Consider the following 15531-nt stretch of genomic DNA (forward strand, 5'->3'; position numbering starts at 1 on the left):
ATTGATGAATTAAGGTCTAATTAGTAAGGAACTCCCCTCAACTGGTTGTCTAGGTCTTAACTGAAAGGAAAAACAAAAAGCCTGCACATTTTCGGCCCTCCGTGGTATGAGTTTGACGCCCCTGCTTGTATATGAACTCGGGGGGGGGGGGGAGTGGGATGTCTCGCTTCATGTTCTGTCTCTACTTTTATTAGTGTTTCCAATTGGTCTGTGCTATCCAGGATCATTAGGACATCCTTACTCCATTGATGTTTGAATGTAAAATGGTTGAGTTTAGGTAAGGGTTATGGTTAGGGTCATCTCACGTTGCCATACCTCCAAAATCAAGTCAGGTGAACCAGTATATGTGCGTTTATAGTGATGGGCAGAGTCTTTTGGGTGAGACGTCTCATTTGGCTCTGTTCATGTTAAAGAGCCGGCTCATTTGTCCCGTAACGGCTCTTCGTTCAAAATCGATATACACTATGAAAAAATGGCAAATCTCCAATGTAAAGCCCAAAAGGTAGGCTACCATTGTCAGATGGTAAAATGCCAGTTCAAATAAATGTTTACCTGACCAAGTTATTTGATTTTTTTTCTTATACACTGAAAAAAAATTGTACGGATCAGATTGACACTCCCCACTATTGTTTCTGCAGTGAGGATTCACACTTTAGATAATTATTTATGCATACAGCTACAACGATAGCCGTGGGAAGTAAGCGTGCGGAGAGTGCTGGAAAGTATTTTTCTCCCTCATACAGGAGCACTAAAGGCCTAGTTTCATATTTTGTTTATCAGTGGGTGTTGCAGCACCCCTACTTCCCGCGGCTATGGTAGCAGCAGTATGCAAATCAGGGAGCCAAATGAAAGGCTCTTTCACCGATGTGATTCAGTTCGCGATGTTCACCAAAAATATCTGTTCGAAAAGAGACATTAGTTCGCGAACGACGCATCATTATGCGCTAGGTTTTAATGTATATGGTTAGAGATCTCTAATGCCCAGAAAGCTCCGATTCCAAATCATATTCACCAGCTACGCAAGAGTTATATATCAAAATACTGTAACGACCCTGGGTTTATAAGCGCGGATATCGACTCTGCCGTTTGAGAATTTTTTTGCGGCACAATCGGTAGCGCGCCGGACCTCGGGCTATAAGGTCGAGGGTTCGAGACTTGGTCGCTGCTGTTTCATTACAATACATTCGTTCATCACTAAATAGGGGTTCGCTGAGCAGCAATCTTAATTTACTCAATTTTACAACCGGTATGTACTTCCAAAAAAAGTCAAAATAAAAATGTACAAGCAACCTAAAAAATGCCTATTCGGCACCTCCAAGATATAATGTTGGTAAATGGGAGTTTGAACTGGACCTTTATGGGCGTTAGAGGTCTCTAATGCACGGGTTAAAAGGGTATGGATCCCAAGGATTCTGGATAGCACTTACATTTTCAATCCTGATCTTACCTACAAACTTGTTTTATGCATTCCAGTAAAAAATGTTTTACAATAATGTGTGCCACTGATCGCACTCAAGTGCTGAGTCATAGTAGGCATTCTATTTTCGTGATTGAAATGTCAACTTGCAGCTAACATTTGTTCAGAGAGTTTCTAAACCCAGAGGCAGAACATCGCATACAAGTGTTATGGGGGATTTTTTGGGGAGAAGCAGTTTCTGCCTATCTTTATACTTTACTGTCTTTCATTTGTTTTCTTTTTTTTTCTTTTGCACTTTGACGTTTTTGGGGTCCGTTTGGTTTGTGGAATGTATGCACTACAGACTTACCAGAAGTATTATCGGTAGACGTGTGCTGCTATAATACATGTATTATTTGAATGTATCATCAAGTCATTTCTATAGAAACAGTTTGTATATTTTCTAATTAAAGCACTGCATTTTGTGAATTAATATAATAAACAAATCTAACATATCGCTGCAGGCATATTTCTGGACTGCAATCCAAACAAGGGTCCTCCTGCACGTTGTATCACAGAATGAAGCCGATGTTGACCGTCCTCTGCTGCAATACTGTGCAAAGTGTTACCAGGGAAAATATTGATAAAATGCGACATTGAAAGTGTTTATTGACACAAACCAGACAAGGCAACATAATCGCGGACTATATCTAGCAACTAAGAATGTCAATAAACCGCTGTATGCTTCTGTTCTCACGAGTACAACACAGAATATGCGCCATATCTGTACGAAACACAAATGCTCTGGTGGACAGTCGTTGTGTACACTTTGGATCTATAACGTTATTGAAAGGGTCTTTGTCTGGTTCTGTGTCCACCAGACAAGGTGTTTCTTCAAATAGTTCGTCACGACCACCAGACACCTCACTATTTGTGCCTCTCAGCATCAAGGGTGATGTCGGCAGTGATGGGGCTGTGGGAGCTGAGCTCACGCAACCTTTGGACAAAAGTACTGTACATCCATATTGTAGTGTTAACTGTTCATGTTGATTGCCATCTACACAGATTAGCTGTCAATAGAAAACTGCCAGTATATCTGTAGCTGACTGCTACTAAACTGTTGATGATATCCTCCACTTAGCTGTCATCAACAGGCTAACGTTAGCCGTTGGCCCTGAGACGTGGCTGCATTCTAACTATACTATGGAGTCTACAGCCGTGTCTCAGTCGTAGCTAGATAAAAGCTAGCTATGAATCTGAGACTTTTCAAGATCTTAAGAACTGTTGGACAAATTCCCTGTCAATAGATATTTTGTAAACGTGTTCGCTGTGACTTGCTTTCTATAATGTTTAGCCTATAGCTTTAAGAATAGGTCTACTTTATGGCAATTTTACCAGACCCATGTGATTTCTCCTAACAGATGAACTTCTCAAAATGTTGAACAAGTTCTACAAAAGGAAAGAGATGCAAAAAATTGCAGCGGATCAAGGTCTCGATGGTGAGAACAACATAATCGTTTCAACTGGCTGGCATAACGGTCTGGTACTCTTATCAAATATATTTTTTGTAATGATACTTCTCCAACTTGCCTTATGGTCATACTAAAACATTGATCTCTCCATGTCAGCTCGCCTCTTTCACCAAGCCTTCATCAGTTTTCGGAAGTATGTGCTAGAAATCTCTATGCTCAGTGCAGACCTTCATATCATCTTCAATGACATATGCTGTGGAGCAGGTGAGTTCAACACTGTGCTTATCATTTAAGGAATCAAGTGATTTAAAGCAACTGCAAGTTGGAACTTAATTCCAACCCCTCACACCCTGTCAACTGATGAGTGTTTTTGCTTGTGCTCGTCAGGCCACATAGATGACCTTTATCCTTACTTCATGAGACATGCCAAGCAGATTTTCCCCATGCTGGACTGCATGGAGGATCTACGCAAAATCAGTGATCTGCGTGTACCAGCTAATTGGTAAGTATCACACGTCATCTTTAGGTGACCTCAACTATATACACATTTTTCATTTTGAAAATGCTCTTCCATTCATTGTATCCATTTGTGTGTATATACACTGCTCAAAAAAATAAAGGGAACACTTAAACAACACAATGTAACTCCAAGTCAATCACACTTCTGTGAAAATGACCTCCAGCAGGCCACAAATGTGCATGTGTCTGCTCAAACGGTCACAAACAGACTCCATGAGGGTGGTATGAGGGCCCGACATCCACAGGTGGGGGTTCTTCTTACAGCCCAACACCGTGCAGGACGTTTGGCATTTGCCAGAGAACACCAAGATTGGCAAATTCGCCACTGGCGCCCTGTGCTCTTCACAGATGAAAGCAGGTTCACACTGAGCACATGTGACAGACGTGACAGAGTCTGGAGACGCCGTGGAGAGCGTTCTGCTGCCTGCAACATCCTCCAGCATGACCGGTGTGGCGGTGGGTCAGTCATGGTGTGGGGTGGCATTTCTTTGTGGGGCCGGACAGCCCTCCATGTGCTTGCCAGAGGTAGCCTGACTGCCATTATGTACCGAGATGAGATCCTCAGACCCCTTGTGAGACCATATGCTGACACATGCACATTTGTGGCCTGCTGGAGGTCATTTTGCAGGGCTCTGGCAGTGCTCCTCCTTGCACAAAGGCGGAGTTAGCGGTCCTGCTGCTGGGTTGTTGCCCTCCTACGGCCTCTTCCACGTCTCCTGATGTACTGGCCTGTCTCCTGGTAGCGCCTCCATGCTCTGGACACTACGCTGACAGACACAGCAAACCTTCTTGCCACAGCTCGCATTGATGTGCCATCCTGGATGAGCTGCACTACCTGAGCCACTTGTGTGGGTTGTAGACTCCGTCTCATGCTACCACTAGAGTGAAAGCACCGCCAGCATTCAAAAGTGACCAAAACATCAGCCAGGAAGCATAGGAACTGAGAAGTTGTCTGTGGTCACCACCTGCAGAACCACTCCTTTATTGGGGGTGTCTTGCTAATTGCCTATAATTTCCACCTTTTGTCTATTCCATTTGCACAACAGCATGTGACATTTATTGTCAATTAGTGTTGCTTCCTAAGTGGACAGTTTGATTTCACAGAAGTGTGATTGACTTGGAGTTACATTGTGTTGTTTAAGTGTTCCCTTTATTTTTTTGAGCAGTGTATATCCACTTGAATATATATATACACACAAATGGATACAATGAATGGAAGAGCATTTTCAAAATGAAAAATGTGTATATAGTTGTTTATATATATATACATACACACAAATGGATGCAATGAATGGAAGAGCATTTTCAAAATGAAAAAGGTGTATATAGTTGTGTATATATATATACATACACACAAATGGATACAATGAATGGAAGAGCATTTTCAAAATGAAAAAGGTGTATATAGTTGAGGTCACCTAGTGCCGTGCTCACACAATACTCCACACAACTGTCTTTCAGCCATCCACTTGAATGTTTCCCAGGTACCCTGAGGCTAGAGCCATCCAGAGGAAGGTGATATTCCATGCTGGCCCCACCAACAGTGGAAAGACTCATCATGCAATTCAGAGATACCTGGCTGCCAAGTCTGGAGTCTACTGTGGACCGCTGAAGCTGTTAGCCCACGAGATCTTTGAAAAGAGCAATAATGCTGTTAGTATAACCTCTCTTTCACTAGTATACCCTTCCATAGAGAGAATACATCATTTAGAAGGCTTTTTGCATACTGTGGCAAATGGGCAATTCCATGCTAATGGAATTATGCTGAGACTCTGATTTTTTACTTTAAAATGCCAAACAGAAACCATTGATTTCAAGGTTTACCAAACCATACAACTCAATGCACAATGACTACTTTAAACAATTTACACAATACATTTTTTTTAAATGCAGATGCAAAGTTTTATGGTAAAATTTATTTTATTCTCCTGTAAATGTGTTTTTGTAACATTTTCAGTGGAAATTGGGACTTGTGAATAGAGTTCCATGGTTTGTTCAAATTTTAAATCAATGTTTTTTGTTTTGTATACATTTTAAAGTGAAAAATATGAGTCTCAGCGTAATTCCATTACTATGGAATTGCCCTTTTACCTTGAAAAAATTGAAGTAAAATTTGTTTATCTAAGTGTTTCTTACCAATAATTTCCAAAATGTTTAAGTTCATTCTCAGAGCACTATGTCAAAGGAAGACGTTAAATTTACTTTTTGTTTCTGCCAGGGCGTGCCATGTGATTTGGTGACAGGAGAGGAGAGAACATTTGTGGATGAGGAGGGGAGACAAGCTGAGCATGTGGCCTGTACTATCGAGATGTGCAGTGTCACAACACCATGTCAGTATCTTACCTTATCGCTCAACTTGTTAAACATATTTAATGTACATTAGGGTATTTTATCACTACCATTCAAGTTAGGGGTGTCAAACGAATTTTGCCCTAGGGGCTGCATTCAGTCTTCAACGAGGTCCAGAGGGCCGCACTGAAAATCGGTTATATTTCCTCGCTGTCAAAATTAGCCAAAAATGGTCCTCTATCTATTGTTTTGGTGATTTCCGATGCTCCCTGACTGTCCAGCTTTCATTCAGGTGATTATTATCGAGCTGGACACAGTCAAGAATAGAGGTCGACCGATTATGATTTTTCAATACCGATACCGATTATTGGAGGACCAAAAAAAAGCCGATACCGATTAATTGGCCGATTTAAAAAATATTTTTATTGACAATTACAACCATACTGAATTAACACTTATTTTAACTTAATATAATACATCAATAAAATCAATTTATTCTCAAATAAATAAGGAAACATGTTCAATTTGGTTTAAATAATGCAAAAACAAAGTGTTGGAGAAGAAAATAAAAGTGCAATATGTGCCATGTAAAAAAAGCTAATGTTTAAGTTCCTTGCTCAGAACATGAGAACATATGAAAGCTGGTGGTTCCTTTTAACATGAGTCTTCAATATTCCTAGGTAAGAAGTTTTAGGTTGTAGTTATTATAGAACTATTTCTCTCTATACAATTTGTATTTCATACACCTTTGACTATTGGATGTTCTTATAGGCACTTTAGTATTGCCAGTGTAACAGTATAGCTTCCGTCCCTCTCCTCGCCCCTACCTGGGCTCGAACCAGGAACACATAGACAACAGCCACCCTCGAAGCAGCGTTACCCATGCAGAGCAAGGGGAACAACTACTCCAAGTCTCAGAGCGAGTGACGTTTGAAACGCTATTAGCGCGCACCCCGCTAACTAGCTAGCCATTTCACATCGGTTACACCAGCCTAATCTCGAGAGTTGATAGGCTTGAAGTCATTAACAGCTCAATGCTTGAAGCATTGCAAAGAGCTGCTAGCAAAACGCACAAAAGTGCTGTTTGAATGAATGCTTACGAGCCTGCTGGTGCCTACTATCGCTCAGTCAGACTGCTCTATCAAATCATAGACTTAATTATAACATAATAACACACAGAAATACGAGCCTTTGGTCATTAAAATTGTCGAATCCGGAAACTATCATTTAGAAAACAAAACTTTTATTCTTTCAGTGAAATATGGAACCCTTCCGTATTTTATCGAATGGATGGCATCCCTAAGTCTAAATATTGCTGTTACATTGCACAACCTTTAATGTTATGTCATAATTATGTACAATTCTGGCAAATTAATTACGGCCTTTGTTAGGAATAAATGGACTTCACACTGTTCGCAATGAGTCAGGCGGCCCAAACTGCTGCATATACCCTGACTGCTTGCACAGAACGCAAGAGAAATTACACAATTTCCCTAGTTATAAGAAATTCATCTTAGCAGGCAATATTAACTAAATATGCAGGTTTAAAATATATACTTGTGTATTAATTTTAAAGAAAGGCATTGATGTTTATGATGTTTATGGTTAGGTACATTGGTGCAACGACAGTGCTTGTTTTCGCAAATGCGCTTGTTAAATCATCACCCGTTTGTCGAAGTAGGCTGTGATTCAATGAGAAATTAACAGGCGCCGCATCGATTATATGCAACGCAGGACACGCTAGATGAACTAGTAATATCATCAACCATGTGTAGTTAACAAGTAATTATGTTAAGATTGATTGTGTTTTTTATAAGATAAGTTTAATGCTAGCTAGCAACTTACCTTGGCTTCTTGCTGCCCTCGTGTAACAGGTAGTCAGCCTGCCACGCAGGCTCCTCGTGGAGTGCAATGTAAGGCAGGTGGTTAGAGCGTTGGACTAGTAACCGGAAGGTTGCAAAAACGAATCCCCGAGCTGACAAGGTAATAATCTGTCGTTGTGCCCCTGAACAAGGCAGTTAACCCGCCGTCATTGAAAATAGGAATGTGTTCTTAACTGACTTGCCTAGTTAAATAAAGGTGGGAAAAAAATATATATATATTTTTTAAAACATTTCTTCGTTTTTTAATCGGCAAATCGGTATCCAAAAATACCCATTACCGATTGTTATTAAAACTTGAAATCGGCCTTAATTAATCGGCCATTCCGATTAATCGGCCAACCTCTACTTCCGGCGCCGACAGAGATGGCCGCCTCGCTTCGCGTTCCTAGGAAACTAGGCAGTATTTTGTTTTTTTACGTGTTATTTCTTACATTGGTACCCCAGGTAATCTTAGGTTTCATTACATACTGTTGGGAGGAACTACTGAATATAAGAGCAACGTCAACTCACCATCATTACGACCAGGAATATGACTCTCCCGAAGCGGATTCTGTGTTTTGCCTTTCACCCAGTACAATGGATCGGATCCCAGCCGGCGACCCTAAACAACGACGCCGTAAAAGGGGCAAACGAAGCGGTCTTCTGGTCAGGCTCCGGAGACGGGCACATCACGCTCCACTCCCTAGCATACTACTCGCCAATGTCCAGTCTCTTGACAACAAGGTTGATGAAATCCGAGCAAGGGTAGCATTCCAGAGAGACATCAGAGACTGTAACGTTCTTTGCTTCACGGAAACATGGCTCACTCGAGACACGCTAACGGAGTCGGTGCAGCCAGCTGGTTTCTTCACGCATCGCGCCAACAGAAACAAGCATCTTTCTGGTAAGAAGAGGGGCGGGGGGGTATGCCTTATGATTAACGAGACGTGGTGTGATCATAACAATATACAGGAACTCAAGTCCTTCTGTTCACCTGACTTAGAATTCCTCACAATCAAATGTCGACCACATTATCTACCAAGGGAATTCTCTTCGATTATAATCACAGCCGTATATATTCCCCCCCAAGCAGACACATCGATGGCCCTGAACAAACTTTATTTGACTCTATGTAAACTGGAAACCACACATCCTGAGGCTGCATTCATTGTAGCTGGGGATTTTAACAAGGCTAATCTGAAACTCCCTAAATTCTATCAGCATATCGATTGTGCTACCAGGGCTGGTAAAACCCTGGATCATTGTTATTCTAACTTCCGCAAGGCATATAAGGCCCTCCCCCGCCCTCCTTTCGGAAAAGCTGACCACGACTCCATTTTGTTGCTTCCAGCCTACAGACAGAAACTAAAACAAGAAGCTCCCGCGCTCAGGTCTGTTCAACGCTGGTCCGACCAATCTGATTCCACGCTTCAAGACTGCTTCGATCACGTGGATTGGGATATGTTCCGCATTGCGTCCAACAACAACATTGACGAATACGCTGATTAGGTGAGCGAGTTCATTAGAAAGTGCATCTGAGACGTTATACCCACAGCAACGATTAAAACATTCTCAAACCAGAACCCGTGGATTAATGGCAACATTCGCGCGAAACTGAAAGCGCGAACCACTGCTTTTAACCTGGGCAAGGTGACCGGAAACATGACCGAATACAAACAGTGTAGCTATTCCCTCCGCAAGGTAATCAAACAAGCTAAGTGCCAGTATAGAGACAAAGTAGAGTTGCAATTCAACGGCTCAGACACAAGAGGTATGTGGCAGGGTCTACAGTCAATCACGGATTACAAAAAGAAAACCAGCCCCATCGCGGACCAGGATGTCTTGCTCCCAGACATACTAAATACATTTTTTGCTCGCTTTGAGGACAATACAGTGCCACTGACACGGCCCGCTACCAAAACCTGCGGGCTCTCCTTCACTGCAGCCGAGGTGAGTAAAACATTTAAACGTGTTAACCCTCGCAAGGCTGCAGGCCCAGACAGCATTCCCAGCCGGGTCCTCAGAGCATGCGCAGACCAGCTGGCTGGTGTGTTTACGGACATATTCAATCAATCCTTATCCCAGTCTGCTGTTCCCACATGCTTCAAGAGGGCCACCATTGTTCCTGTTCCCAAGAAAGCTAAGGTAACTGAGCTAAACGACTACCGCCCCGTAGCACTCACTTCCGTCATCATGAAGTGCTTTGAGAGACTAGTCAAGGACCATATCACCTCCACCCTACCTGACACCCTAGACCCACTCCAATTTGCTTACCGACCCAATAGGTCCACAGACGACGCAATCGCAACCACATTGCACACTGCCCTAACCCATCTGGACAAGAGGAATACCTATGTGAGAATGCTGTTCATCGACTACAGCTCAGCATTTAACACCATAGTACCCTCCAAACTCGTCATCAAGCTCGAGACCCTGGGTCTCGACCCCGCCTTGTGCAACTGGGTACTGGACTTCCCGACGGGCCGCCCCCAGGTGGTGAGGGTAGGTAACAACATCTCCACCCCGCTGATCCTCAACACTGGGGCCCCACAAGGGTGCGTTCTGAGCCCTCTCCTGTACTCCCTGTTCACCCACGACTGCGTGGCCATGCACGCCTCCAACTCAATCATCAAGTTTGCGGACGACACTACAATGGTAGGCTTGATTACCAACAACGACGAGACTGCCTACAGGGAGGAGGTGAGGGCCCTCGGAGTGTGGTGTCAGGAAAATAACCTCACACTCAACGTCAACAATACAAAGGAGATGATTGTGGACTTCAGGACACAGCAGAGGGAGCACCCCCCTATCCAGATCGACGGGACAGTAGTGGAGAGGGTAGTAAGTTTTAAGTTCCTCGGCGTACACATCACGGACAAACTGAATTGGTCCACCCACACAGACAGCGTTGTGAAGAAGGCGCAGCAGCGCCTCTTCAACCTCAGGAGGATGAAGAAATTCGGCTTGTCACCAAAAGCACTCACAAACTTCTGCAGATGCACAATCGAGAGCATCCTGTCGGGCTGTATCACCGCCTGGTACGGCAACTGCTCCGCCCACAACCGTAAGGCTCTCCAGAGGGTAGTGAGGTCTGCACAATGCATCACCGGGGGCAAATTACCTGCCCTCCAGGACACCTACACCACCCGATGTCACAGGAAGGCCATAAAGATCATCAAGGACAACAACCACCCGAGCCATTGCCTGTTCACCCCGCTATCATCCAGAAGGCGAGGTCAGTACAGGTGCATCAAAGCAGGGACCGAGAGACTGAAAAACAGCTTCTATCTCAAAGCCATCAGACTGTTAAACAGCCACCACTAACATTTAGTGGCTGCTGCCAACATACTGACTCAACTCCAGCCACTTTAATAATGGGAATTGATGGAAATGTATGTAAAAATGTATCACTAGCCACTTTAAACAATGCCACTTAATATAATGTTTACATACCCTACATTACTCTTCTCATATGTATATGTATATACTGTACTCTATATAATCTACTGCATCTTGCCATCTTTATGTAATACATGTATCACTAGCCACTTTAAACTATGCCACTTTATGTTTATATACCCTACATTACTCATCTCATATGTATATACTGTACTCTATACCATCTACTGCATCTTGCCTATGCCGTTCTGTACCATCACTTATTCATATATCTTTATGTACATATTCTTTATCCCTTTACACTTGTGTGTATAAGGTAGTAGTTGTTGAATTGTTAGGTTAGATTACTCGTTGGTTATTACTGCATTGTCGGAACTAGAAGCACAAGCATTTCGCTACACTCGCATTAACATCTGCTAACCATGTGTATGTGACAAATAAAATTTGATTTTGATTTTTGAAGAAACTGTAGGAGTGTAGGTCCATTATAATTTCAAAACAATTTCAATTTGGTTTTAGTCATTTTAAAGTATACCGTTTGTTTGACACCCTTGATTTAAGTATTTGATTAATTTCTGGATTGCATTTGACGTTTCTTATCACCATCTGAGTGTTGACTAACATGTGAAGCGTGTCTTGTGTGTTTTGTCCAGATGAAGTTGCGGTCATTGATGAGATCCAGATGATCAGAGACATATCGAGGGGATGGGCCTGGACTAGGGCTCTGCTCGGTCAGTAACTTCACTGTGACAGTTAGGACAAACTACAGGCCATTGTAAGATCACAAAATCGGAATATTTGGTTGCACTTTGTTATGGTACATAAATCACAAGCTATTTATTAAGTCAATAATGATGAGGTAAAATTATGATTTCACAGTAATAAATAATGGACTGTTCTTTTTCCGCTTTCCCTCTTATGTCTTTACTTTGTGTCCCGGGAATAGGTTTGTGTGCTGAGGAGATCCATGTGTGCGGAGAGCCTGCAGCTATTAACTTTGTCACAGAGCTCATGTACACGACAGGGGAGGAGGTGGAGGTGAGTCTAGCCAATCTAGTGAACATTAGTGTGTTTGGCTTCTAATGAGACTGTTCCAGTCATCATGTCATTAACATGATTATACTGAATATCAACGGTCTCATCCTATGAGAATAAAAACTTGGGATTCTAGACCGGCTCCCAAAAAATACTTGCGACGTCAAGTGTCTTACAGTTGACCCAATCTACTGGCAGGTTCGTAACTACAAGAGGCTCACTCCTTTCTCAATCCTGGACCATGCTGTGGAGTCTCTGGATAACCTGCGACCAGGCGACTGCATCGTATGCTTTAGCAAAAACGATATTTACTCCATCAGTAGGCAGATCGAGATCAGAGGCCTGGAGTGTGCGGTCATCTATGGCAGCCTTCCACCTGGTAAGGTTGTTTTTAGATGTCAGGTGATGGAGAGTTAGAATGGTGTGAAAAATGTAAAATGTAAAATACGGACATTCAACTTGTTCAGGTGCTGGACGGAAAAACAAATAACTGATATACTCCCGCTGTGACATTACTCATCCTTAAATGTATAATAGTGTGTATCATTAAAGCACTGTAAATTATATGGTCAACAGGCACCAAACTATCTCAAGCAAAGAAGTTCAATGACCCAGAGGACCCATGTAAGATTCTGGTTGCAACAGATGCCATAGGGATGGGACTAAACCTGTGAGTTGACCATTGAAACTGATTTTGATAGCATATTGTTGAAGCTTTTTTTCATTTTAATTTATTGCTGACAATATATATTACGTTTGAAGTACATTGTTCTACAGATTGTCATAAAAATACTTAACAGAAAAAATATACACATTTCTTGCATGATTAGTTTATTTTTGGTTTGCTGTAATTTAGTAGTTGTTGCCTCTATAAGCATGCTACTATGTCCCTCCCACACTAGGAGTATCAAGAGAATCATCTTTAACTCACTGGTGAAACCCAATATCAATGAGAAGGGTGAGAAGGAGCTGGACACCATCTCCACATCTCAGGCTCTCCAGATCGCCGGGCGGGCCGGACGCTTCAGCTCCATCTTCAAAGAGGGCGAGGTCACCACCATGTACCGCGACGACCTGCCAATTCTCAAGGAGATACTCAGCAGAACCGTCGACGCCATCGAGGTGAGGAACAGCACATGGGCCATTTCTGAATTTTTTCCTTCTGTTCGGACTATTCAATATCCTTTATTTTATTTAATGACAATCAAGTATGACATGGTGTAAATTTCCTAATCCTAGACAGCTGGGCTGCACCCCACAGCAGAGCAGATTGAAATGTTTGCCTACCACTTACCTGATGCCACCTTGTCCAATCTGATAGTACGTTTCTTTACTTCATTGCAATTTACTCTGTAGCGAGAATCAAGATTTACAGTTGGTCAATTCACAGATTAATATTGAATTATTTGTGTTCATTTAAAAGTAACCCATTTTCTATCTACCCCCAGGATATATTCGTGAGCCTCTCCCAAGTTGATGGTATGTACTTTGTGTGCAACATTGACGACTTCAAGTTCCTGGCTGACATGATCCAGCACATTCCCCTCAACCTGCGCTCTCGATATGTGTTCTGCACTGCGCCCATCAACAAGAAGCAGCCCTTTGTGTGCACCTCCTTCCTGAAGGTAGGAGCAGAGACATGTTTACAGCAGAATCCCTTTTCCATTAGCAACACTTGTTTAAACATCTGGGCCCGCATTCAGAAAGTATGAGTAGGAGTGCTGATATAGGATCAGTATTGCCTTTAAGATCATTATGAATAAGATTGTATGGACAGGGGGAACCTGATCCTAGATCAGCACTACTAGTCTGAGACACTTTGTGAATACAGACTTTGACCTTTGACTGAATTTGAATGGTTAACACCCTAATTTCATGTTATTCAGTGATAGGTCCACCATTTGGAATATAGAATTTGTCATAGGAAGCACATGTCCTTGCGTGAGTCACGCCATTGATTAATATTCTGGCATGACGTTGCCAGTTTGCTTCTGATATGAACCGTCTTACTGGAACTATAACAGCATTGATAAGGTTTTATTGTTGGTTGTTGGGCTTTAAGGGACGTGACATTAATGGTTTTCAGGCAACAGTATTGATAAGATCTGTTGTGAATTGGATGAATGACATATTACTGTGACTATGGTCTAAGTGTAATCCTATTGATAAGGTTTATAGCACTATAGTGTTTGGGGCTGGATGATGAGACTGATTGGGAGAGCGTCACATCACACACAATCTCTCCGTGTCCAGTTTGCCAGACAGTTCAGCAGAGATGAGCCCCTGACTTTTGACTGGGTGTGTCGGCACGTCAGCTGGCCGCTGGTCCCACCCAAGAACATCAAGGACCTGGTGCACCTGGAGGCTGTCCATGACGTGCTAGACCTCTACCTCTGGCTCAGGTGATTCCATCTCTACCTTACCAATACCAAACCATTCACCAAGCCAAATTACCAATTGCTCTTGTGCTAATAGTCATCACAGAATTTAGTAACACAATGTGTATAATGAGATCATTGGTTGTCTTTATTGCAAATAATCTCAATTAGATAGTAATAATCCTCTCCACATGTCGCCAGCTACCGCTTCATGGACATGTTTCCGGACGCCAATCATGTCCGAGAGATCCAGCAGGAGCTGGACAGCATCATCCAGGTGGGTGTGCGCAACATCACACGACTCATCCGAGCCACGGAGACCAACGCCCCCCCGGGGACAAACCCGCTGTCCAACCAGAGGAGGCTGGGGCCCAGCCCAGTATCCCCGAGGAGGGTCCGAGGAGCCCCCAAGGCCCAGGAAAGTGGAGTAGAGGGTTGGCAGCTGGACAAGTCCCTAGGCTCCCGCCTGGTACAGGAGGGCTTACTGACTCCTGACCTCCTAAGGCAACTGCAGAAGGAGTGGTCCAAAGTGCACCGCCAAGAGGAAGAAGGAGTCAAACTGGTTGCGGGGAATAATAAAACAAAAGGGAATAAGAAGAAGAAGAAGTGACCGTCCCAGTTTCTGCCTTAGGTCCTAACTAAAACATAGCAGGTTTTGTCTCATTTTGACTGGACTTCATACCAGGCGGTGTCATGCATTTTCAGTGGCTAAAGATGTGATTAATTGTATGTGTAGGTCCCAGCTCCTTTGTATACCTGCTCAAAAACAGATAGTCATTTTATGGGCCAAAAGGTGATGTAAAAATCCAAAGTAATATCTTATCTTATTACACAGTCATTTTGCGGTAATATTTTTATCACTTGGAAAGTAACGTGGTTGACTGCATCTTCATGTAGACGGATAGTCTGTCTTCACAGCAAGTAATGACAATTCTACACTATGTGCCCATCACATGCTTGGGCTAGCCTCGTGTAACTGCCGGAAACTCAAATGTTACCACCACTGATTTATATGCCCCTATGTATGATTTAAGGAATTGAAATAGCATAAATGATAAGGTCATTGATTAAAAAAAGTGTATTCATATTTTGGTTTTGATGAGGCCTTTGTATTCATTTGATGTGAGACATAAGGTGGCAAATGTCTGTAATAATTTGAAACCTTACTCTGTAACAACAAT

General features: G+C 42.7%; 1 protein-coding gene across 1 annotated transcript; it reads left to right on the forward strand.

Moving 5' to 3' along the window:
• Positions 1–1936: 1936 nt before the first annotated feature.
• Positions 1937–15437, forward strand: supv3l1 (SUV3-like helicase). The gene is made up of 15 exons (XM_055930725.1): positions 1937–2405; positions 2818–2895; positions 3025–3132; positions 3256–3370; positions 4872–5040; positions 5606–5717; positions 11591–11668; positions 11884–11975; positions 12171–12351; positions 12549–12642; positions 12875–13094; positions 13212–13292; positions 13421–13597; positions 14226–14374; positions 14552–15437. The coding sequence occupies exons 1-15, from the start codon at positions 2120–2122 to the stop codon at positions 14958–14960; spliced, it is 2349 nt and encodes a 782-aa protein (XP_055786700.1). The 5' UTR covers positions 1937–2119; the 3' UTR covers positions 14961–15437.
• Positions 15438–15531: the final 94 nt, after the last annotated feature.

Source organism: Salvelinus fontinalis, chromosome 1, assembly GCF_029448725.1.
Source record: "Salvelinus fontinalis isolate EN_2023a chromosome 1, ASM2944872v1, whole genome shotgun sequence".
NCBI classification, from domain to species: domain Eukaryota; kingdom Metazoa; phylum Chordata; class Actinopteri; order Salmoniformes; family Salmonidae; genus Salvelinus; species Salvelinus fontinalis.

Bases quoted from the DNA above. Each gene is read 5' to 3' on its own strand.
- supv3l1 (XM_055930725.1), top strand. From the start codon at position 2,120: ATGTCAATAAACCGCTGTATGCTTCTGTTCTCACGAGTACAACACAGA. The intron at 2,406-2,817 runs GTACTGTACATC...TTCTCCTAACAG, and splicing joins CACGCAACCTTTGGACAAAA to ATGAACTTCTCAAAATGTTG. The intron at 5,718-11,590 runs GTCAGTATCTTA...TGTTTTGTCCAG, and splicing joins GTGCAGTGTCACAACACCAT to ATGAAGTTGCGGTCATTGAT.